At 38.4% G+C, this 22,677-nt stretch overlaps 1 protein-coding gene across 4 annotated transcripts; it reads right to left on the bottom strand.

Moving 5' to 3' along the window:
* Window positions 1-1,231: 1,231 nt before the first annotated feature.
* Suv39h2 (suppressor of variegation 3-9 homolog 2) lies at window positions 1,232-22,677 on the bottom strand. 4 transcript variants are annotated; one of them, XM_027405216.1, is made up of 6 exons: window positions 22,521-22,677; window positions 20,096-20,241; window positions 9,158-9,829; window positions 7,075-7,221; window positions 4,295-4,424; window positions 1,232-2,719 (listed from the first exon to the last, which is right to left on the bottom strand). In XM_027405216.1, the coding sequence occupies exons 1-6, from the start codon at window positions 22,549-22,551 to the stop codon at window positions 2,613-2,615; spliced, it is 1,233 nt and encodes a 410-aa protein (XP_027261017.1). In that variant the 5' UTR covers window positions 22,552-22,677; the 3' UTR covers window positions 1,232-2,612. The 4 variants fall into 4 exon arrangements, with proteins under 4 accessions (XP_027261017.1, XP_027261020.1, XP_027261019.1 ...); XM_027405219.2 differs by having other exon boundaries at window positions 9,698-9,829; window positions 22,521-22,676; XM_027405218.2 differs by lacking the exon at window positions 22,521-22,677 and adding an exon at window positions 17,461-17,498 and having other exon boundaries at window positions 20,096-20,234.

The raw sequence follows: 22,677 nt of genomic DNA on the forward strand, positions 1-22,677 counted from the left end.
TCAAAATGCAAGATACATCAAGAAACCTAGTGGCTAGCCACACTGAGAGTCAAGTACGAAAAATGAATGCATATACATTATCATAGTAAGCTTCAGCTGTCAACTTGACAAACCTGGGGTCACCTGGGAAGAGAGAATCTCAACTGAGTTACTGTCTCCATCAAATTGGTCTGTGGAGGATTTTCTTAATTACAAATTGATAAAGGAGGGTCTGTCCCACCATTGCAGTACCATCCCTAGGCAGATATGCCTGGGCTGTGTAAGAAAGCTGTATATGAGTCTGGGAGCAAGCCAGTGAGCAGTGTTCTTCCATGGTTCCAGTCTCAGTTCCTGTCAGGACTATTTCCAAGTCCCTGTTACTGAAGACACTATCCACTTACAACTTGTGACTTGAAGGAATCAAGCTGGAGCTGAACTGACCACCATTATCACAGCCATAAAGGAGTGTGTAGACACACACATCTATATTTAAACAGCTATCATGAGGTGAAAGTATAAGAGGAATGTGATAGGGGAATGTTGGGGGGGGGCAAGAAGGTAATGGAACAGTAAACAAACAAAGCATGTTACACGCATGGAACTTAGAATGAAACTTTTGTGTACTTGTTTTTTCCTTTTTAAAGGTAAAAATCTCATACTGGGCATGGTGGCACATGCCTGTAATCCCAGCATTAGGTAGAAGAGGAAGAGATCAATAGTTCAAGATAATCCTTAGCTATATAGCAAATTCAAGGCTAGCCTGAGCTATAGGATACCCTACCTCAAGACCTAACCCCACCCCACTAAATCTTAAAGACCCATTAAATTTCTATTAGTAAGGACAAAACAAAGCCACATGTTTATTAAACACAATCTTGTCTCCTTTGTCCTCTCTTTTCTTTTAACCTGAATAGTAAATAAGACCAAATATCTAGAAAATCAAAATACTGATTTTTTTTTTTTTATTTTATCTTTAAACCTGAGAATACTTCAAAGTGAACTTGGCCTTAAGGGGAGAAAACCAGACCTGGAATTCTTTTAAGATTCTCAAAGGGGCTAGAGAGAAGGCTTTGAGGTTAAGAGCACTGGCCGCTCATGCAGAGGACCCGAGTACAATTCCTAGCAACCACATGGTGGATCAGCAACATCTATAAGGAGATCTGATGCCCTCTTCTGGCCTGTAGGCAACATGCAGAACACTGTATTTATAATAAATAAATAAATCTTTAAAAAATTCCCCCAAACAAAGAAATGTGATTAAAAAATATATTTTCTTGACACATTCTGAAAATTCTGGGTAGCAGACATACAATGAGGCCCCAAACATGCAAACAGTGTCTCCTACGTATTGTGAACAAGCAGCCTTGTGAAGGCAAGTAACAGGTTGAGTTCGGAAGATAAAGGGAGTGCTGAATTTAGTTCATTTTACTCGAGCTTATGATAGTCTATTACAGCCCAGAGCAGAGAGCTTAGGAAAGTCTTAATCAGGACACAAAGAAAGGATTTGCTGCATTTTTTCTTTTCACACTGTACGTACACTATGATTAGAACTCCTAGACCCAGAGAGATGAAAGTAAGTTTTTTCTTTATTTGGTTTTACTACACAGGGAGAAATCCTATCTAATCCCCACAGGTTAATAAAAGTTCAATCAGATGTAACTTTGGCCAAATTTTCTAAAAAATTCTTGTATAAAACAAGTATCTGTTCAAATATAGATTACTTTTCAAGGACATGCAGAAAATGCAAAAATAATTCAACTTAGTGGAAAAGAACTGTTAAAACTGCCTGGCAGTGACAGTTACATGATGTTCATGGCACTGCCATTTAGGGCAGGTGCTCTCCAGGGGTCTTGCCCTTCTGTTTAGAGGAGAGCTACTCAGTGTGCACTCTGAGGCTGTTCATGCTGTGGCTCTCTTCATACTCACCTACCTTGCCTGGCACTCCAATGGTCCTCTTAGTCATATTGTTATGTCCTATCAAAGAAGCATAATGGCCAGCCACTATGGACTTCTAGAGAAGGTGATCAGAGATTTTCCTTTAACAGGGTTAAAAACTCTTAAGAATTTCAGGTTCATACATACAGTCTTTGTAATGGTATCTATTACTTCAAAATGAGATCAAGCTGAAAGAAGCTTTCACATTTACTTTTATACCTGAAATATATCATTAAGATGCCAATGTTTTAATGCAAAAGTAGAAAATATAGTAAAAATATTCAGTGCCGCCTATTTGTCTCAAATACAAGATCAGTGAGTATTAAGTAGGAACAATAGAGTAAAAAAAAATAAAATCTGTACATTTACCTAAATTGAATTATCTGCTTGTCATAGTAACAGCCATTGCCTCATTGCTTTTCAAACACTAAAGGGGACACTTGTCTATTCAGATTTCTTAACTAAGTGTATGGTGATTTGGAAACAGTTCACTTTCCATATTTAGTATGTAACCACCAAATACATTCTATTTATGTGGCCCTGCAGTCCTCTTCAGAAGCAATAGTAATGTACTTTGGTTGAGACACAAGTTGTACATTAACATATACATATAATCTTGATGATAGAAAGGCATCCCAAATACTTTTTCAGTTCTTAGAACAAAACAAAACAATCATGAGGCTCCATTTCTTTAAGTTTCAGTTGAGGTAACCTCGGCAAGTCTCAGCCCCACATTTACATTCAGTTCTGACCCTTTTTTTGGCAGGGCTATGGTCAATAGAATCTGAAGATAATTCTCCAGAACCTGAAAATACAGAAAGGGAAACATATTTTAGAATAGGGGTTCGAAGATAGCTCAGCAGGTAAAGAGTAGTCCTTGCTCCTCTAAGAGGACCAGAGTTCAGGTCCTAGTACCCATGTCAGGCAGGTCACTACTGCCTGTAACACCAGCTCCATATTTGCACACACACACACACACACACACACACACACACACACACACCCCTTTTAAAAGATATTTTAGCTGGGCATGGTCAGGTATGATTTTAATCCCAGCACTCAGGCGGCAGAGACAGGTCCATCTCTGTGAGTTTGAGGCCAGCCTGGTCTACAGAGTGAATTCCAAGCCAACCAGGGCTGCATAGTGAGACCCTGTCTCAAACAAACAAGTAAACAAAGATACTTTAGACCAGATTTTAAATCTTGAGATTGGTTTGGTTTTTTGCTTTTTGAGACAGGATTTTTCTGTGTAGCCTTGACTGTCCTGGAGCTAGCAATGGTATTCACTTTCTCAAGGCACTGGTTAACTCCAAGGAAAGAGTTCTGTGCTTATGTGAGCATCATGAGACAATTCACTATAAGTTGTCTTGAAAGGATGCTACAGGCTAATGTGACTATCTGCCATGATGAAGTTTATTGAGAAAGCCCAATGCACAATCATTCTTCTTATATACTAAAAGCACAGGCAGTGAGGCCATGTAGGAACACCATGTAAAGCACATTGTTTATAGAAAATATTCAAGATCACAACACAGACAATATACAGCTGGGCAGTGGTGGCGCACACCTTTAATCCTAGCACTCGGGAGGAAGATGGATCTCTGTGAGTTTGAGGCCAGCCTTGTCTACAAATCAAGTCCCAGGACAGGCTCTAAAGCTACAGAGAAACCCAGAAGAAAAGAAGAATTAAAAAAAAATAAAATAAAAATGAACAAATAAACCCAAAAAACAGACAATATTTTAAAAAGCTAGATTCAAGAAGGAATTAGAATTCATATGTAATTGAAATCATACTTTAAATTTGTCAATATTTATCTGTTAGTAAAAGTTCAAAAACTATATATGTATATATAATTTTTTTTTTTTTTTTGGTTTTTCGAGACAGGGTTTCTCCGTGGCTTTGGAGGCTGTCCTGGAACTAGCTCTTATAAGACCAGGCTGGTCTCGAACTCACAGAGATCTGCCTGCCTCTGCCTCCTGAGTGCTGGGACTAAAGGCGTGCGCCACCATCGCCCGGCCAAAAACTATTTTTATTAATACTAATAGTATGTTATGGTAAGTCAGCTTCCAAAATGGAAGTCCTAAGGAAAATTATGCTAGAGTGACTTAGAGGACAGACCAAGTGCTAGCTTTAGTTGTCAGATGGGCTTTGGCCTTAAGGTGATAGATACCCCTCCCCCACAACCTCCAATTTCTTTCATTTTTAAAGATTTCTAAATTAGTACAGAGTAATATTTAGTTTCATTCTTCTCCACATATGACCTGTTTTGGGTATCCTCCCCTGATCAGTGACTTCTTTTATCTTTGATGTTAATTTGGTTTGGGATCCAAAGACTTGCCCTCAGTGTCATACTGAAACCAATACCAAGGGAAACCATACCTTTCATTTGATAATCGAAAGTCAGCTCTTCTCCAGCTTTTATGGTTCTTGTGGAAAACAGTGCTATCCTGGGAAGCCGAGTATCAAGGTTATCGATGAAAACATTAAAGACCTGAAGATTTGGGTCACACTAAAAAAGAACAAAACCTGCTTAAGTGAAACTGGTACAAAGGTTCTCTTCTACATACCACATGCATGGTTAACATCCTACATGATAATTTTAAGCTTCCTATGACATGCACATTTAAAATATACTTTTCATGTATAAGATCATACATAAAAGAACAAAAAGATAAGACAAGTATCTAATATGTTGCTTTTGTCTTAGCTTTTTTTTTCTTTTAGAATTTTTTTTTTTTTCAAGACAGGGTTTCTTGGTATTGCTTTGAAGGTTGCCCTCGAACTCACTCTGTACAACAGGCTGGCCTGGAACTCACAGAGATCCACCTGCCTTTTTTTTGCTGGGATTAAAGGGGAGTGCGTCACCAACACCTGGCTCTTTCCTGGAGAATTTTAATCCAATTTCCATCTATAAGATGAACGTGTCTCTTACAACTATTTTAATACGGCACATGTATATGCATATATATATATATATGTATATATTTTTTTTTCAGCACCATGGAACTCAAATTTTATTATTACCTAGTTTCACTGCTTAAACTTTAATTTGGACTTGTTCAGTATTTTGAGAACAGTAAACTATAGAATATGCCAGAAGAAAGATCTAGGGAGTGACACCAAGAAATCTAACTTTGTGTTTAATAATCCCTGAGTAGCAAGTATGTGTTGGGTAGTAGAGCTGGTCTTCTGTACTCATGGGTTCCACATCTGGACTCAACCAATTGCAAAGTCAACTAACTATAGATTATAAAAGTATTATATAGAAAAAGAAAAATCACAACATAGTCTTGAACATGTATAGGCTGTAAATAATGCAATATAACTATTTACATTCTATTAGGCATTAGAAGTGATCTACAGATAATTAAAAATAAAGAGGATGTATGGGTTATTATATATGTCACAAATTTAACATAAGGAACTTATAAAGATTTTGGTACCTGCAGGGGGTCCTGGTACTAATCTCCTGGGATACTTTGGGATGGCTAAATCTCAAATTTGTCATTAAGAAGAAATTATTCAAAACAAATGTTTAAGCAAACCAGGCAACCAAAAAGGAGTCTAGACAGTCTCTTACATTTACTGTTATTCACACACAACTTTTGGTAAGCAATTCACCAGACATTTTAACTTGGCTACATCTTCTAAGATTAGTTTTATGATGTACTAAGACATACTTCCTTTATTATCTGTGGGCTTATTGTCTAGTATTTAGAAGGTGCTCAGTAATTATTATGGCCCCAAGTTTTATAAAGTAGAAGATTCTGGAATTGTGGTTCTAGGGGTCTGGCCAGATGGCTCAGCAATTAAGAACACTTGTTGCTCTTGCAGAGGACCTGAGTTCAGTTTTGAGCACACCCATTAGGAGGCTTTATAAACACCTGTAACTCCAGCTTCCAGCTTCAGGGGATCTGATGCCTGCCGTCTCTGGTTCCACAGGCATCTGTGCACATGTACACACACAGGTACACACGCACACACACACACTCTAATGGGCGCACACACATACACACAAATAAGATCTTTAAAAAGACTGCAGATCTACCTTGTTCAAACAAGAACTAAAAGTTACAGAATACTAATTTATAATTTAAGGAAACAGTCCTAAATGCTTGAATACTCTAGAAATCCTTAAATTTTATTTAAAGATGTTAACATACTGACACTCAAAACAAAAACAACCCTGTTACCTTAAGCTATACAGTCCTCCCATATTTATGGGGGTATATCCAAGATTCTCAGTAGATGCCCCGAACTGCTGATAGCACCAAAACCTGTATTGCTAGGGTTAGGTTTTATCCTATACATATATACTTCTGAGAAGTTAACTTTAATTCAGACACAATAAGAAACTAACAACTAACAAAAACTGAACAATTTTAAGTTATATTAGTGGTCTGTCTCTACGAAAATATCTTATTGTACTTTCACCTTGTTGCTTCAAGAAAACACTTTGGCAAATCCAAACTGCTAGCATTACTAATCTTGTGTTTCTGGGCAATTCCTGAGTAAAATAAGGTCACCTGAACACAAGTAATAATATGGTGGTTGATCTGATAACCCAGAGAGCTACTAAGTGACTGGCAGGTAGCATATCACAGTGTATTTACACTGAACAAAGGGATGGGTCATGTCTCCAGTAGGAGACTTCAGCTGCTAATCAGAATAGCAAACAATTTAAAACTAAGAATGAATTATTTCTAGAAATTCCCATTGGGTATTTTTGGACTACAGTTAACTAGGTAACTGAAACTATGGAGAATAAAGTGTGGATAGGGTAAAGTGTTATCACACAGTGTAAAATTTAGCAGTATTAACTTCTGTAAGATAACTTTGTTGAGATTCTTTAAAACTTTTACTTAACTCCCTTGCTTATTAAATTCCCCTCTTCAGCTATCAAGTTATCTATATACCCTATAAAGTTATTGGAAAATTTAAATGAAGTGGGATATAAAGATTGTGATAGAACATAGTAATTGTTAAACAACTCAATAGTATGTTCATATTACAGCAATAATGTCCTGACTTAACAGGAGAAGCCGTTATATTAAATTACCATGAATGGCTGTATAAAAATGATTTATCTTTTGATTAAGGAAGAATCATCCAAACAGCACTAAGTTGAATTATTTGTCTTATCTATAAGTGTTCCTTACACTATGATTCACAAAGTGAGACACATTTCCATATCGAGCTGCATCCACTGTGAATTCATCAGATTCATAGTCCAGATCAAAAAGATATGTGATTCCTTGGTTGTCATATAATTGTCCACGCCTTTCAGCTTCTTCACTTGTGATTACCTAAGGAGAGAAAAAAAGAGAAAAACAACAATAGAATTAGAGTTTTATATGTTTTGCTTTTTGTGATAGTGTCTCTCAAACTTCTGGACTCCAAACATCTTTTTACCTCAGCCTTTTGCAAAGCTGGGACTAAGGTGACATGGTGTTTTGCAAAACCACAGAACATTATGTAGCTACTGTGGCACCAAAGAAATATTAAGCTATTAACATTGACCCAAATATTTAAAAAGAAATTCAAGTGTCATCAAAACAAACATTCATACAAACTAAAAGCTAGATAGAAAAAAAAGTATAAAAATGAGGGAAAGTGATGGGATAGAAGACTAAAAATGAAATTTAAGTTGAAATATGGTACCTTCATTACAATCAGGCTGTGCAAGAAGCTATCCACATATGCTCTCCAGGGCAGAGATGAACAGAAAACTATAAGAGTATGCACTCTCAACATGTGCTAAAACAAGTGGTTCGTAACCTTTTTGATGCTGCTTCCAACCTCTAACACAATTCCTCATGCTGTGGTCACCCCCAACCATAAAATTATTTTCATTGCTACTTCACAACTGTAATTTTGCTACAGCTATGAATCATAAATATCTGCTATGCCATCCCTGTGAAAGGGCTGTTCCACCCCAAAGAGTCTCGACCCAAGATTGAGAACCACTGTTCTGAAGGCATACTGTGCCTATCTATGAGTAATAACAAAAGGAAACCAGTTCCTAACAGAAACTTTGTTAAATATGCAATAGACCATTTAAAAGCTTTGTTTTTAAGAACAGATATTCAGGAAATGCTTCAACTCAAAATTATCACCCAGGAGCTGGGGATGTAATTCAGCAGTACAACACCAGGCACTGGCTAGGTTCCATCCCTGTCACCACAGAATCTGTCATGCTATCTGCAATTCTGCTCTTAAAACTACAGCTTGATCATTAGTTCAGCCAAAGACGTCAATAGTTGTCAAAGTGATATATATTATCAACTAAATTTCGCTGCTGGAGTAAGCTAAAAATCTCTCTGCCTCAGTTTCTTCATTTGTAGTAAGTGGAGATAACTCCTCTTTCATAGAGTTGTAGATTAGGGGGTTAATATACTAAGGTGCTTAGCTGTGGCCCATGAGGACTACTACTTTAATACTTATGCATATAACAATTATCAAAGTAAAAATACTAGTACTTGGTAATTAGAGAATTGTCTGCAGTTCCAAGTGGATGGAGATCAGGGCAGTGTTTTTTAGATATAGTAAATGCTTTTTGTATATATTTGACAATACTCATAAAACAGTTTTTACTCAGTAATGTCTTCATAATGATACAAAATAGGAAAAGAAATGTAATTATATTGAACCAAATAATGGAATAAATGTAACTTCAAAGTTTCAATGTCAGCATGTATGTAGGTAGGCCTGGCTTCCTTCTTCAAACTTTTGTGTAAATACAGTTATGCTTAAAAAATATGGGCACCAGGTGGTGGTGGCACATGCCTTTAACCCCAGTACTCCACACTCCAGAGGACGAGGAAGGCAGATCTCTGAATTCAAGGCCAGACTGATCTACAGAGTGAGTTCCAGGACATCCAGGGCTACACAGAGAACCCCCCCTCTCTCTTCCCCTCTCTCTTCCCCTCTCTTTCTCTCTCTCTCTTCCCCTCTCTTCCCCTCTTCCCCTCTCTCTCTCTCTCTCTCTCTCTCTCTCACACACACACACACACACACACACACGTGCATGCTTCTGTCAGTGGTTATGACTAAATGCTAATTATTAGCTTATTTTATTATCTATTTGCTCATATAAAGGTTTACATTTTTAACTACACCAGTGAACCTTTCTCCTAAACCTGAAAATGAATTTCTCCATATCTGCAAATGATAACATCAAAATATATCAAGTATTTACATTAATAAGGTAGTATAAAGCTCATATACATGGATTTAATGTACCTCTCCAACGTATTCCATGACAAAACTCATTTTTTTAATCTTCACAAGGGTTTTTACACCCCAGCCACAACCATTGCTAGTTCTAAAGATGCACAGGGAATACTGTGTGCCTTTTTGTACAATCCTATTGGGACAATCAGGTCCACATTGGCACCTTGAATTGCATTCATAGATGGGAGTGCCAGGTTTGACTTTAATTTGTTGGTTCTTATTATAAGCCAAAACAACTCCAGCTTCAATAGGGCAACACTTTTCAAAGAAGCAGTCTGTACACGAACATCCAAAGGTAGCTTCATTGTTTAAGATGATTCCTGGAGCTGGCCTGTACTCATTAATGTAGTAGAAGTCTAAAGGCGGGCCCTCCAAGTCAACCGTATTTTCAACAAATATCATCCCTTTGTGGTTCTTTTTTTTGTTGAGGTAATCTTGCCATCTCTGCAGAGCTATTCTTTGCTTGGCTTTCCTTACAATATACTCAGAGACAGCTGATGGCAAGGATTTGCTACTGTTTTTTGGAGTGACTGCCTTGCCTTTCTTTACCAGAGATAAGTAAGTACTCTTGTCATTGGAGAACTGCTGCAACAGTTGTGGACACCTGAGGTTCCTCAAGGGCTCCCAAGTATTTGTAGACTCTGGCCATCCTTTCCACTTTACAAGATAATATTCCACACCCTTAAAATAGAACAGAAAATACAAATCAGATTATAATAGTCTCTATAATGGCATCTCTCTTAATAATTCAAAATGCTGGAAGCGCCACAGTTTCTAAGACTAAAGTGTAAGTCAGACAAACATAACTTTTGTATGCTATCTGAAACACACTATTTAGTGGAATGTAACATATGACAACAGGCCAAAGAGTCCTACCTAGGGAAAGCTAAAGGCACCAAAACCTATGACTGTTTTACTAAATAGTACTAGGTCAAACAAAAAGTTATTTACCTTGATCATGGACACAGGTGGTTCCAAAGCGAACATTAGGCTACTGGCTCCTATAGCCAGCACAGCTGCAAGCATTCCCTAAGGGCTCTAAGTTAATAATGTTCACTGAACATGTGGGAACTTAGATCCTCAATGTCATGCCCACACATCCCCCTTAGATATTCTAAAGATAAACTGGATAAAACAGTCACTGTTAGCCACATGTAGCTACTGAGAACCTGAAATGTGGCTGCTCTCACTGGGTAGCAGTGGTGCATACCTTTAGAGGCAGAGGCAGACAGATCTCTGTGAGCTCAAGGCCCCTGGTCTACAAAGCTACACAGAGAAACCCTGTTGTCTTGAACCGCCCCCCCCCCAAAAAAAAACAAAACAAAAAACCTCTTAAATGTGGCTACTCTCAAATGATAAGCTTTTTGTATAAATACTGCACTGAATTTCAAGAATGGGAGGTGCAAAATATCTTTACCTTTAAAAATGACTGTATGTTGAATTAAATATTATTAGTAAAACCAATTACTACTTTGCATGTGGTTACCAAGAAATTAAAGTGACACTGTAGCTCACATCCTATTTCTATCAGACATTAATATTCTAATAAATGCTGACCCATTTAGAGAAACCTATAGTAGCTGAAGTAGGACGCATGAAAGACAGCAAAGGTCCACACTTTTTATCACCTAGTATGTTACTGGCTACCATGGTTTCTGAAATCTCTTTACACACAGTGACTACTGTCTTTTCTTAAGGTCAATAGACACTGTCATTAAGGGCTTAATTTAAAAGGCAGTTAATGTACAGGAGTAAATTCAAAAGTGATGTCTTTTAGTAATCATTTCTTCATCTTAGAATAGCTAGCACATATCCACAGGCCCTAAGATAAAGTAGCTGAGAAATGCTCCTGAAATATCAAAACAGGGAGCTAGAGAGAAGGCTCAGTGGCAGTTCTCAAATGTCCGTAACTCCGATTGCAGGGGATTTGACATCCTCACACACACATACATACATACAGGCAAAACACCAATGCACTTTAAATTTAAAAAGTAAATATCAGGTTAGTTTTTAATTTTTTTACATGACATTTGTGTATATGTATATGCTTGTATGGGTGCACATAATATATGTGTCAGGTTGATGACAACATGCAAGGGTTGATTCTCTACTTCTACCAGGTGGGTCCCAAAGATTAAATTCAGGTTGTCCAGCAAGTGCCTCTACGCACTAAGCCATTTTGCTGGCTTGTTTTCTTAACTTGATATTAAAAAAAAAAAAAATACTTATTGCAATAAATTTGCCTATGAAAATTTCAGTAACTTTTAATATTAAGGAGTTGTTTTACTATCTCTAATAGTTTTTTTTACTATCTATTAATCACCCCCCAACCCCTGCCCAACACACACACAGTACTAGAACCCAAGCTCTGGGCCTGGCATATGCCAGAGAAGCATTACATTGAGTTATAACCCCATTTCTAACTCATAACTTAGGACAAACGATTTCTGGTCTTTGGCATATTGCTAAAGTACCAATGCAGTTCAAGAATAGAAGTTGCATATCCACATATGAGCTTATTTTATCCTTATTATCAGTACCTAATGTTTTATTATGTTCTAGTCATCCATCAGTAATGACTATGAATTAAAAGAACTCAGTTTCATTTTGAAAATTGCTCAAAATATGTTTGTTTTTTTTCTGTTAAAATGTGTTTAATTATGATCTGAGAATATGCAGTATACAAACTATATACACATAATGTATGTATGTATTGTCTTTCCAGGGAGAAAGCCTAGATATACACCAAAGTGTGTCAAATTGAGCCTCACTAAGGCCTAAAGATTTCTTCCTTCAGTCAGATAATGATAATTTGGGATTGTTGGTCCCAGATCTACTTACACAAAAGTAGATATGAGATCCAACTGGCATTGTCTGAACTCATCTATTCCCCGTAATTCTTAAGTTTCTGACTTTTTAATACCAGGAGGCAACACAACACTGGTCCTTTTACTGGAGAAAACAATAAAAGACAAGTGCTGGCTATAGGATGCATGATTAAATTACCACCCAAATGAAACGAAACATCATTAAAGTTAACTTCCCAAATAACTGTAATATTTAATCATGGATAAGTCTCTGGTATTTAAGATGACTGAGGCTTATATATTGACCACACTGGTAACTAATCAATTTCTGTATAGGAAATATACTTTGAAAACAAGATTGATTTTGACAGAACGGTTCGGAAATATTAATATTTTATTTCTGGTTTGTAGTCTTAAAATCTAAAAAAGAAGTAGGGCATTGGTGGCACACGCTTTTAATCCCAGCACTCAGGAGGCAGAGACAGTAGGATCTCTGTGAGTTCGAGGCCAGCCTGGTCTATCGAGCGAGTTCCAGGACAGGCTCCAAAACAATACACAAAAACCAAAAAAAAAAAATCTAAAAAAGATTTCAATTTTTGAAAAATAAGATTACTTTATGAAAACCACTGACTTGCCGGGTGTTGGTGGTGCACGCCTTTGATCCCAGCACTGGGAGGCAGAGGCAGGTATCTGGTCTACAAGACCTAGTTTCAGGACAGCCTCCAAAGCCACAGAGAAATCCTGTCTCAAAAAACCAAAAAGGAAAATCACTGACTTATAAAGGCAAATTTAATTAACTCAATAATCTATAATTCAAAGTTAAATCCATAAAGTTTTCAGCTTTTATCATACCTAGGATATATATGTGAAATAAAAAATAAATAAATAGGCAATATGTGAAATAAGGATCAATGGAAGGCAATTCAATTTTAAATGCCAAAATAACAAAACCAATACTACTAAAACAGAAAGATGGAAATCAGTATGGGTCAGATGTCCCATAACTGCCCAGCAAAAACACATGTTCTATATTTCCATTCCTTGCCTCTGCCATTTTTTGTGATAACCATAATATTCCATATCATGCCATAACACTAGTGGTATTATGTGACCATAGATGAGAACTAGCATAATTGATAGAAGGATTTCGTGCCAGTAACTAATAGAAAAGGAATTCTGAGGGGCTGGAGAGATGGCTCCCAAGTTAACAGCATTGGCTCCTAACTTACAACTGTCTAACTCCAGCTTCAGGGGTTACAACATCCTCTTCTGAGCTCTGTGGGCACTGTGTATACATGGTATTCTTATATCCATGTGGGCAAAACACTGACACTTGACAAAATCAGATAGACAGACAGACAGACAGACAGACAGATGGAATCTGAGACCTGAGTTATAGATCCTGAACAACAACAACAACAACAAAAATCTATGCAACCACAGGAAAGTCTTTTCTAGAAGTTCTACTTTTATACTACTTAAAATCTGGATTACAGGACTGGAGAGTTGGCTCGATGGTTAAGAGTACTTACTGTTATTGTGAAGGACCTGGGTTCAATTCCCAACACCCATATGGAGGCTCACCACCTCCTTGGGTACCAAGCACATATGTGGTGCAGATGTATATGCAGGCAAAACACATACACAAAATTAAAAAATACATTAGCCGGGCGTTGGTGGCGCACGCTTTTAATCCCAGCACTCAGGAGGCAGAGGCAGGAGGATCTCTGTGAGTTCTAGGCCAGCCTGGTCTCCAGAGCAAGTGCCAGGATAGGCTCCAAAGCTACACAGAGAAACCCTGTCTCGAAAAGCCAAAAAAAAAAAAAAAAAAAAAAAAAAAAAAAAAAAAAAAAAAAAAAAAAAAATTAAAAATAATTTTTTAACAAAAATGAAGTTGTGGGACAGTGGTGGTGCATGCCTTTAATTTCAGCACTCAGGAGGCAGAGATCTCTGTGAGTTCAAGACCAGCCTGGTTTACAGAGTTCTAGAACAGCCAGAGCTGTTACACAAAGAAACCCTGTCTCAGCATGGGGGATGGGCAGGGGTGTTGCAATTTAGTGATTTCTGTTATTCTAATCTTCCCCCCCCCAAAGCAACTTCAAATCTGCCCTGTCCTTCAGAAATATTAATCTACTATTAGATATTCTGTTTGTGCCAGGTGGTAAGTATATTAGTGTTTCTAGACATGCACGGATACCTACATATTTTTAAGAAATTTTTCAAGGGACAACGCCCATCATTACAAGTAGGGTTAGTTGTTCTTCCTTGAAAAGTATGTTTGGCACCCAGAGTATTATCCTCAATTAGTCTGTATGAGGGAGCAACATGGCACTAACACTGATGCAGAAAAATGATACAGCACTTGAAACAAACCCACCACAGTCTACACTGTTTAAAGTTCATCTACACCACTGAGTGATATCAGATAGCATTTACCCATTTCCCAAGCTAATTACTTCAGATTGCTTTACTTCAGACTGCTTTAGGATCAAGGTCTTCTATCCCATTGACTTCTTCATATTCAGTAGCATAAGGCCTTTGTTCCTAACTTCCAGTCTCCTATGGATATTAAACTATAAGTCAATGTAGCTATAATAGAAGAGATATACTTCACCAATTATTCTTCTATCTACAACTCTTTGGTTTCTGCCTCACTGCTAGTTCTAAGTAACATTTAAACATCTCCCGCTTTTTCAAAAGCAACGTAAAACCAAGATTCCTTGGACATATGTTTGTATAGCTAAGGAATTTCTGAGCTTGTAAGAGTAGATTTTAGCGCATAGCTCTTTAGAACATTTAAAAATGTTCTAAAACACACAACTACAATTTTTAATACAACGTCAAAACTATAAACACCATTGTATCTTTTTTCTCTCTCCAAGAGTAGGATGCTTCGAGAGTCCATACTCTATGTTCTTATACCTCCTACTTATTCTTCACTTTGATCTTTTGGCTCTTCTGTTCATGCTAAAACAGAAACCACTCACAGGACATGAATGGCCCTTTGACTGCTAGCTTCAATATATTCTTCAGGGTTTCTTTTATCAACTGCTCAGTGCTCTTTTACTGACATTACCTCTTCTTCCTGGTTCCATTAGTTACACCTCCAGATTTCCTACTATCTTTCTTGCCAGTTAATGGCATAAGCCTACTCCTCAGGATTCTTCATCCAGTCCTGTGCTCTTCTTCATTTGTTTTGCTTTGACTGCTATAATACCCTCCTGGCACTCTATCCACTGAAGACATAACAGCAGAGCAATGTTCTCTTGTCATACCATTTCTGTACTTTAAAAAACTCCATGGTTTTGTGCTTCCCTCAAGATAAAGCCTAAAATCCGTTTGCCTGTAAAGACCTAAAGACCTGCACTTCTCTAGCCTCATCTTACCTTAACTTTGGACTATGTTCCACTCATATTTTCCATTCCTTGAAGGAGCTTGGCTGTCTTCTTTACCAGGACCCTACCCCCATTATCTTTTCATTCTTTAAAACTAAGTTTAAAACGTGTTTCTTATAGATAACTGCCAAGTCTCTCCACAATTAGGTCCTTCTATTACACCAACACTCACCTTCACTGTAATTAAGTACTTTGTACTTAGTACTCTTCTCTGAGTACAGTTGTCTCACTAATTATTATGAGTGAGCAAATCCCCAACAAAAATTGCTAGGGAAGGCTACCTAGCAAGCAGCTGGAGAAGAGGACCAAGAACAGCCCCTCAGAAGTTATCTACAATCAGGGAGAAGAGAGATGGGAAGCAAAGAGACTCTGAAGAATATTAAAAAAAAAAAAAAAAAAAAAAAAAAAAAAAAAAAAAAAAAAAACAGATGGGGGGGCTGGTGATAAGAAACAGCAATGAGGGAGATAGATGACTCATAAACCAAGTACTCTGGCAGAGGACCTGAGTTCAGTTCCTAGAACCCACATCAGATGGTTCACAACTACATGTAACTCCACTTCCTAGTGATCTGACATCCTCTGCCTCCATAGGCACCTGCATGATCATACACATACACACACTTGGGCACATGTATAGAGCATAAAAACAAATATATATTAAAAATAGCAATAACAGTAAACACTGGAGTCATTTAATATTAATTATACACTGTAAGATGGTTGTTCTACCTACCCTTATTTCATAAAGAAACTGGAGGGCAGAGATGCTAAGTTGCTAAAGATTACATAATAAATGACAGGACCCAGAATTCGAATCTAGGGAGTCTTCCATAGGTGGTCAGTGATAGAATACACAAATTGGAATAAAATGGGTTAAAAAAGTTAAAAATAAGCTGGGAGTTGGTAGTGCACGCCTTTAATCCCAGCACTCGGGAGGCAGAGGCAGAGGCAGGCAGATCTCTGTGAGTTCGAGGCCAGCCTGGTCTCCAGAGCAAGTGCCAGGATAGGCTCCAAAGATACACAGAGAAACTCTGTCTCGAAAAAAAAAAAAAAGTTTTTACACATCATATATATGACAAGGGATATATATGCATAATATGTAACTATAACTAAATAATTTAGAATACAACTTTAGAAACTAAGCAAGGGAGGTAAGGCCTGGAGAGACGGCTTAGTGGCTAAGGGCACTTTTTATGCAAGTGTGAGGACTTTAGTTCAAATCCCTAGTACCCATAAAAAACGCTGGACATGGCTGCATGGACCTGTAACTCTAGCATTGGAAGGACAGAGAGGCAGATTCTGGGAGCTCAATGGCCAGTCAACTTAGCCTAAATGGAATTTATCTGGCTCATTGAGAAATTCTGTCTTAAGGGAATAAGGGTAAGATGGACAGTCTTTCTCTGGCTTCCACATGTGCCCACAGAAGCATTCACAACCACGTGCATGCACTACACACACCCCCACACACAATAGATATAAAGTATTTTTAGAATGAGCAAAGGATCTGAATATTTAGTTCACCACAACAGATACAAATGTCCAGTAAAAGCATGATAAAAAGATGTTGGGCATCATTAATTCCTAGAGACACATAAATAAAAGCCACAAAGAGATGCACTTCTCAACCGAGGATAGCTACATAGAAACTAAAACTCTTATATCCTGCTGATGTGGAAGGAAAGTGGTGCAGAACTTTGGAAAAGCTTGGTAGTTCCCAAAAGAGTTAAACAAAAATATCTTATGACCTAGTAATTCTACTCCAAGAGAAATGAAAACTATGTCCATACAGAAACTAGCATATGAACATCCATAGCAGCATTAATTCTCATAGCCCCAGATGGAAACAACTCAACTGTCTGTCCCATGATGAATGTAATGCATCCATACAGTGTAACTATCTGGCAACAAAAAGGGAAAGAAGTAGAATATGCACAGATGAGCCTTAAGAACTTGTAATCTTGCTCCTCAGATGACAAAGCAATGACTACAGTTAAAGACTTTTCTGGGTTTCAGAGTGAGCTCAAGGCCAGCCTGGGCGACTTTAGTGAAACTTCATCTCGAAATGAAAACTAAAGGGTTAGGGAACATAAGTCAGTGGTAGAGCACTTACCCAGTACATGAGAGGCTCTCAGTTTAATTCCCAATATCCTAAAATACACCAAAAACCATTATTCAAAGTAAGTCAAGTCAATTACTAAGAAACATGTATTGGTCTCTGTACATACACAATGAAGAGGACAGGGATGAGATGGATCACTGTGTAAGAGCACTTGCTCCCCAAGGATGAGGACCCAAGTTCAAGTTCCAGCAACCATAAAAAGCCAGACTGAAGCAACATGCACCTGTAATCCCAGGGCTAGGGGACAGAAACAGGATGATCCCTGAGGCTTGCTGTCTACCAGCCTAACTCAAAGCTTAGCTAGAGACCCCGTCTCGAAGCAATCAAGTAGTGACAGAGTAGGACACCTAGGGTGATCCTCTGGTGCACAGAGCCTGAGGAGAGAGGAAGAAGGGGAGGGAAAGGCCCTATGCAACTCTACAGAAACAGAAAATAGATTTAGCAGTTGCTTAGGGCTGGTAATTGAAATTTAGGCAGTAATGAAAATTTAAAAATTTAGAGTAATGAAAAAAGTTTAAAATAATTGACTGACACTGTGAGTATACTAGGATTTGAACTGTACACTTTAAATAAGCAAATTATATCTCAATAAAAGTAATTTTTGTTAATGAAGAAAGAAAGAAAATGAAAGACATAGCTGCGTGAGTAGAGAGGGAGGTCAAAGGAAGCTATCTAAAGGTTAGAGAAGATGTGAATATGTTTACTAACACAAATAAGTGAAGAAAGAGCTTAAGCAGGCGGCGCTGATGCACACCTTTAATCCCAGCACTCAGGAGAAAGAAGCAGGAGGATCTCTGTGAGTTTGAGGTTAGGGCTACACAGAGAAACCCTGTCTCAAATAAACAAAAACAAGGAGAGGGAGGAAGGGAGGGAGAGAAGAAAAAAGAGCTTAATACTTAAAAGACATAAAACTGGAAAATATAGTTTAATAGCACTGAAGAGGCTACAGCATGATGGCTGTGAGTTCAAGGCCAGCCTGCGACTAAACTGAAAGCCAGCTCCTGTCTAAATTAATTAAAAGGAAGCTACAAGTTCAGGCAAAGACAGGGAAAAAACGGTGACACCTTTGAAAGACTAAAGACAGATAACTAGTGGTGAACGTATATTGAATGCTAAAGGATTATATTCATAGAGGCAGAAGGCCGGAGTCTTCAGCTGAATGTGAGAAAGGGGAGAGAAAAAGGTCCAAAATAGTAATAAATATTAGGAAAACCACTGCTATGAATAAGAAAAAAAAAAAAGCAACAGGTTAAAATCTTGTTAAGTAGAACTAAGCAATATGAGAATGTAGAAATTGGGTTTATTTGGGTTTTTGCTGGTGTGTCCTGTGTTGTGTCCTGTTTCCCGTCCCATGTCCGTCTGCCCCCTCCCACCCCCAGGGTGGAGAGATTGTTGGGACTTTATGCATGCAGAGTAAATACTCTGCCGTTGACCTGTAGTTCCCTTTAACAGCCTTTTTAGAAATAAATTATAAAGAGTCTAAGTTGCCCAGGATGGGCTTGAACTTGTTGTGAGTCTCCTATTTAGCTGTGCAACCAGGCACAGTTTAAAAGTATGTTTTAGGGCTGGAGAGATGGCTCAGAGGTTAAGAGCACTGACTACTCTTCCAGAGGTCCTGAGTTCAATTCCCAGCAACCACATGGTGGTTCACAACCATCCATTATGAGATCTGGTGCCCTCTTCCAGTGTGCAGATATACATGGAAACAGAATGTTGTATACATAATAAATAAAATCTTTAAAAAAAGTATGTTTTAATAGAGCTAATGCATATGTTCAGATGATATTCTCAGCTAGGCTGATCAGTTTAGGGTGCTGGGAGTGTTGGTTGAGAGGCTAGACTAAGATTTCTGCAGGGGAAGACAATGCTACCACAGGAAAACAGGCATTCAAAAGAAGAAATGGACTTACTGAAAGGCTCAGCAAAGATGGGGGAAAAATTACATTAAATAGGATTCTTGATTGTTTATCTGCAAGAACTGAGATTAATGGCCAGTTCTCAGAGGAAGCTACAAGTAAATGAATTACAAAAAAATACAATTACAGGCTTTAGATCAAAGAGCTTCTTAGAACAACTCATTTTAAGATTAATGAAGGGAAGCACAAAGCAATTAAGTTAGTTTGCTGAAGTTGTAAGATATGAAACAAAGGTTTGAAATGACCATGACAGCCAACCATTTTATCATGCCATAACTTATAACACAGAGTTTGGCAGGAAATATAAATTGTGATGCTTCTGGAGGACATTCACTAATTCTACAGTTGGCTTGTAACCTCAGGTTCCTTCCAGGTGATTATGGGAAATATGATCCAGGAACAACATGAATTACAGTGAAAGTCAATCTGACATAAAACATTTGCTCTGGAAATCCATATGGAGATAGATAATCAAGAGTTGGATGTAGGATGATATAAATACCCTAAATATTCTAATGCAAGAGCACTTTATACTTCATAATCCCTCAGTGTTATTCAACAAAAATGATGACAATGCACAAAAGTCTATGACTTACAACCTTAAACAGAAAGAAGAGCTTTGTTTATTCTTAAGTCTATTTTTATGCTAGAGAAACATGAAATACTGCAGTGTGAATAGGTCTCTTTCAAGGGGCTAGATATTGCCTTACCTTTACTACCTTGTAGTCACACAAGTACTCCACCTCATAATTGTTTAGATTCCTTTTGGTGATTCCAATCGATTTACATGTGAGCTTTTCTTTTCTACATAATTCCTGAAGAGTATCAAGTGAAACTAGGCAAGGCACACACCAGGCTACAATAAGAAAATAGAATTCTTTACTAATAAAATAGCTACTAGGATGAAACAAAAACTTAAAAACTTCCCAACTGACAATTTTATAGTAAGAAACGAACATGACAAGAAGCCAATTATGTGTGTTTGAGAAAAAAGTTACGTGATAAAGATCTACTTTTGATGAATTGAACTTCTATCCTATTGTTCTATTGGCAAAGGCTAATTCTTGCTTGGCCACTTAAAATATTTCATGTCTAAGTTTACTTAAGATTACTATAAATGCAAAAATGAAAAGAGCTAAATTTTTTTTACTGTTCCATTATATTCTACACAGAATGTAACTGTTCTCTTAATAAACAGCTAAGACATATTATTAGAAATGTATCTAAAATATATTCTAAAACAATCACAATTTAAAAGTAACCTTTGCTTCTTTTAATCACACAGTAAGATTTTAAATCTGAAATATAGTTCTGTAGTTAAATCCATATCCTACTTTGCCCATTTCAGGAATACCACAAGTCTCATTTATTTTGCCCATGGTGAAATGTATTATCAACATGCATAAAATAGAAACATCTACTTTTCTATTTTATATTGTATATTGGGCTTTATAATGCCATTTCCTGGACTGTTTAAAGCCAGCAAGCAGTTACAAAACAGAAAACTCAAAGTAAATTATCCATAAACAAGAAAGTCAGACATACTAACAATAACCTTACACAGGCCAGAAATGAACTGTGTTCCATCCCAAATTTAAAATATAACTGCACAAATGATGTCTAGAAAATGTAAAACTTCACTGTACGTCTAATAGGGGAATCTAATACTAGATGATCAAAAGCCCTCCACCCTACTTGTTGGTGGGCCACCTAGCTACACAACTTTAGGAAGGGCTCAAGCTTTCTGGGTATCACATTCACTGAAAAAAAAAAAAAGAAAAGAAAAGAAAAGAAAAGAAAAAGTGAGAGTGGTGAAAAGAAGTGACCAAACAAAATGTATCATTAGTTCATCATGCTGTATTTAATAGTTCTTCAAGGTAGTAGGCAAACGTTTTGAGGTAGATTTCAGGGACAGGAGAACCTGACTGTTTTAACTTCCCCACATCCCTTCATCATCCTCCCCCGTTAGGACTTCATTAAAGGAAATTGTTAAGCATCATTTCCCCACTCCAATCAATGGAAAAGACTCGTATTTCTGGCACTCGTAAAAGGCAAAGTCTTTTCCTCAAATTTGCCAAAATACATTGTTTAGGTGTGGTGGTTTGGGGGTAGGACAGGTATAAAAACCGTCTTCTTAATCGCTTCCATCCAAAAATCTTAAGGCTGTTTTGTGTAAGGCTAATCTCCTTATGTTAATCATCTGTAAAGGAGAGACCTGTTGGTTATTATGTACCCAAGGTGTTTGTTTTAAATTTTTTACTCCTAGTTGAGAATCCAAAAACACAACCCTATAGCGGAGAGTGGTGTTGAATTCGGTAACACACGTATTCGAATGAAAATGTCATAATGACGACCATTATGTGTAAGTACGACGCATCTCTCAACAGAAATGCTACATTTTGAGCATTTCGGGATTTTTTTTTTCTTTTTTAATCTGCAAACCCTTGGTTTACAAAATTCCACAGCCTATAATGATGGAGAAAAAAAAGTTTCATTGTCCGGATTAGTTTATGACATCCCGCTTATAAAATCCTTCCACCACACCCCACCCCCGCAACACCTCAAGGAAGTCGAGTGACGGGGATAATAAAGTGTCACCATCTGAGTGGAGCAGAGGAAAAAGCTAGCTGGAGAACAACCTTTTTTTTTTTTTTTCACTCCAGAATGCTTTACTTTCAACACACACGCCGCCCCCCCGCACACCCACATAAATAACCCACAAGTTCCAGCCGGGCCCCCCCAAAGTTTCCAGGAGCTCAGGGCTGTGTGTGCAGACATCTACTTTCGAGGGGAGACACTTCGCAGCGGTGCCAGGCCGGCTCGTACGCGGGCAGCGCACCTCAGCCCGGCTCCCACCGCGCGAAGGTGGCGACCGCTAGGGCAGCGGCGCGCGTGCTTCCCGGCTCACCCTTCAGAGAGGCGGGGCGCGCACACTCGCCACCGAGGACCCGGGCCCGCGGGACTTTCGGAACCACGCTCGCACGGAGCCGGCGCGTCCCGGGCCCGTAGCCCGCCGCCAGCGTACGGCGCTCGGGGTGTCCGCTCGGCGGCGTCCCGCCCACATCGCCGCCGTCCGGCTGGGCTCGGGCCTCGGGAACGGCCCTGGCGGCCGGTGACACCGCTCTCCAGTCTCACCTCTCGGTGCCTCGGCTCCGGCCGCCGCCATCTTGCGGAGCTTTCATTCAAACTGGCGCGGTCAGCCCGAAGAGCTCAGCTGGCCAGACGCCCCGCCCCGGCCCGCGAGGGACTCCAGAGATGGGAGGCTGGAAGCAGTGTGGCGTCCTGACGTCAG

Source organism: Cricetulus griseus, chromosome 3 (assembly GCF_003668045.3).
Source record: "Cricetulus griseus strain 17A/GY chromosome 3, alternate assembly CriGri-PICRH-1.0, whole genome shotgun sequence".
Lineage (NCBI taxonomy): Eukaryota > Metazoa > Chordata > Mammalia > Rodentia > Cricetidae > Cricetulus > Cricetulus griseus.

Bases quoted from the DNA above. Each gene is read 5' to 3' on its own strand.
- Suv39h2 (XM_027405216.1), bottom strand. From the start codon at position 22,551: ATGGCGGCGGCCGGAGCCGAGGCACCGAGAG. The intron at 9,830-20,095 runs GTAAGGCAATAT...TTCTATTTTAAG, and splicing joins GTGACTACAAGGTAGTAAAG to GGTGTGGAATATTATCTTGT. The intron at 7,222-9,157 runs GTACATTAAATC...TTCTCTCCTTAG, and splicing joins TCATGGAATACGTTGGAGAG to GTAATCACAAGTGAAGAAGC.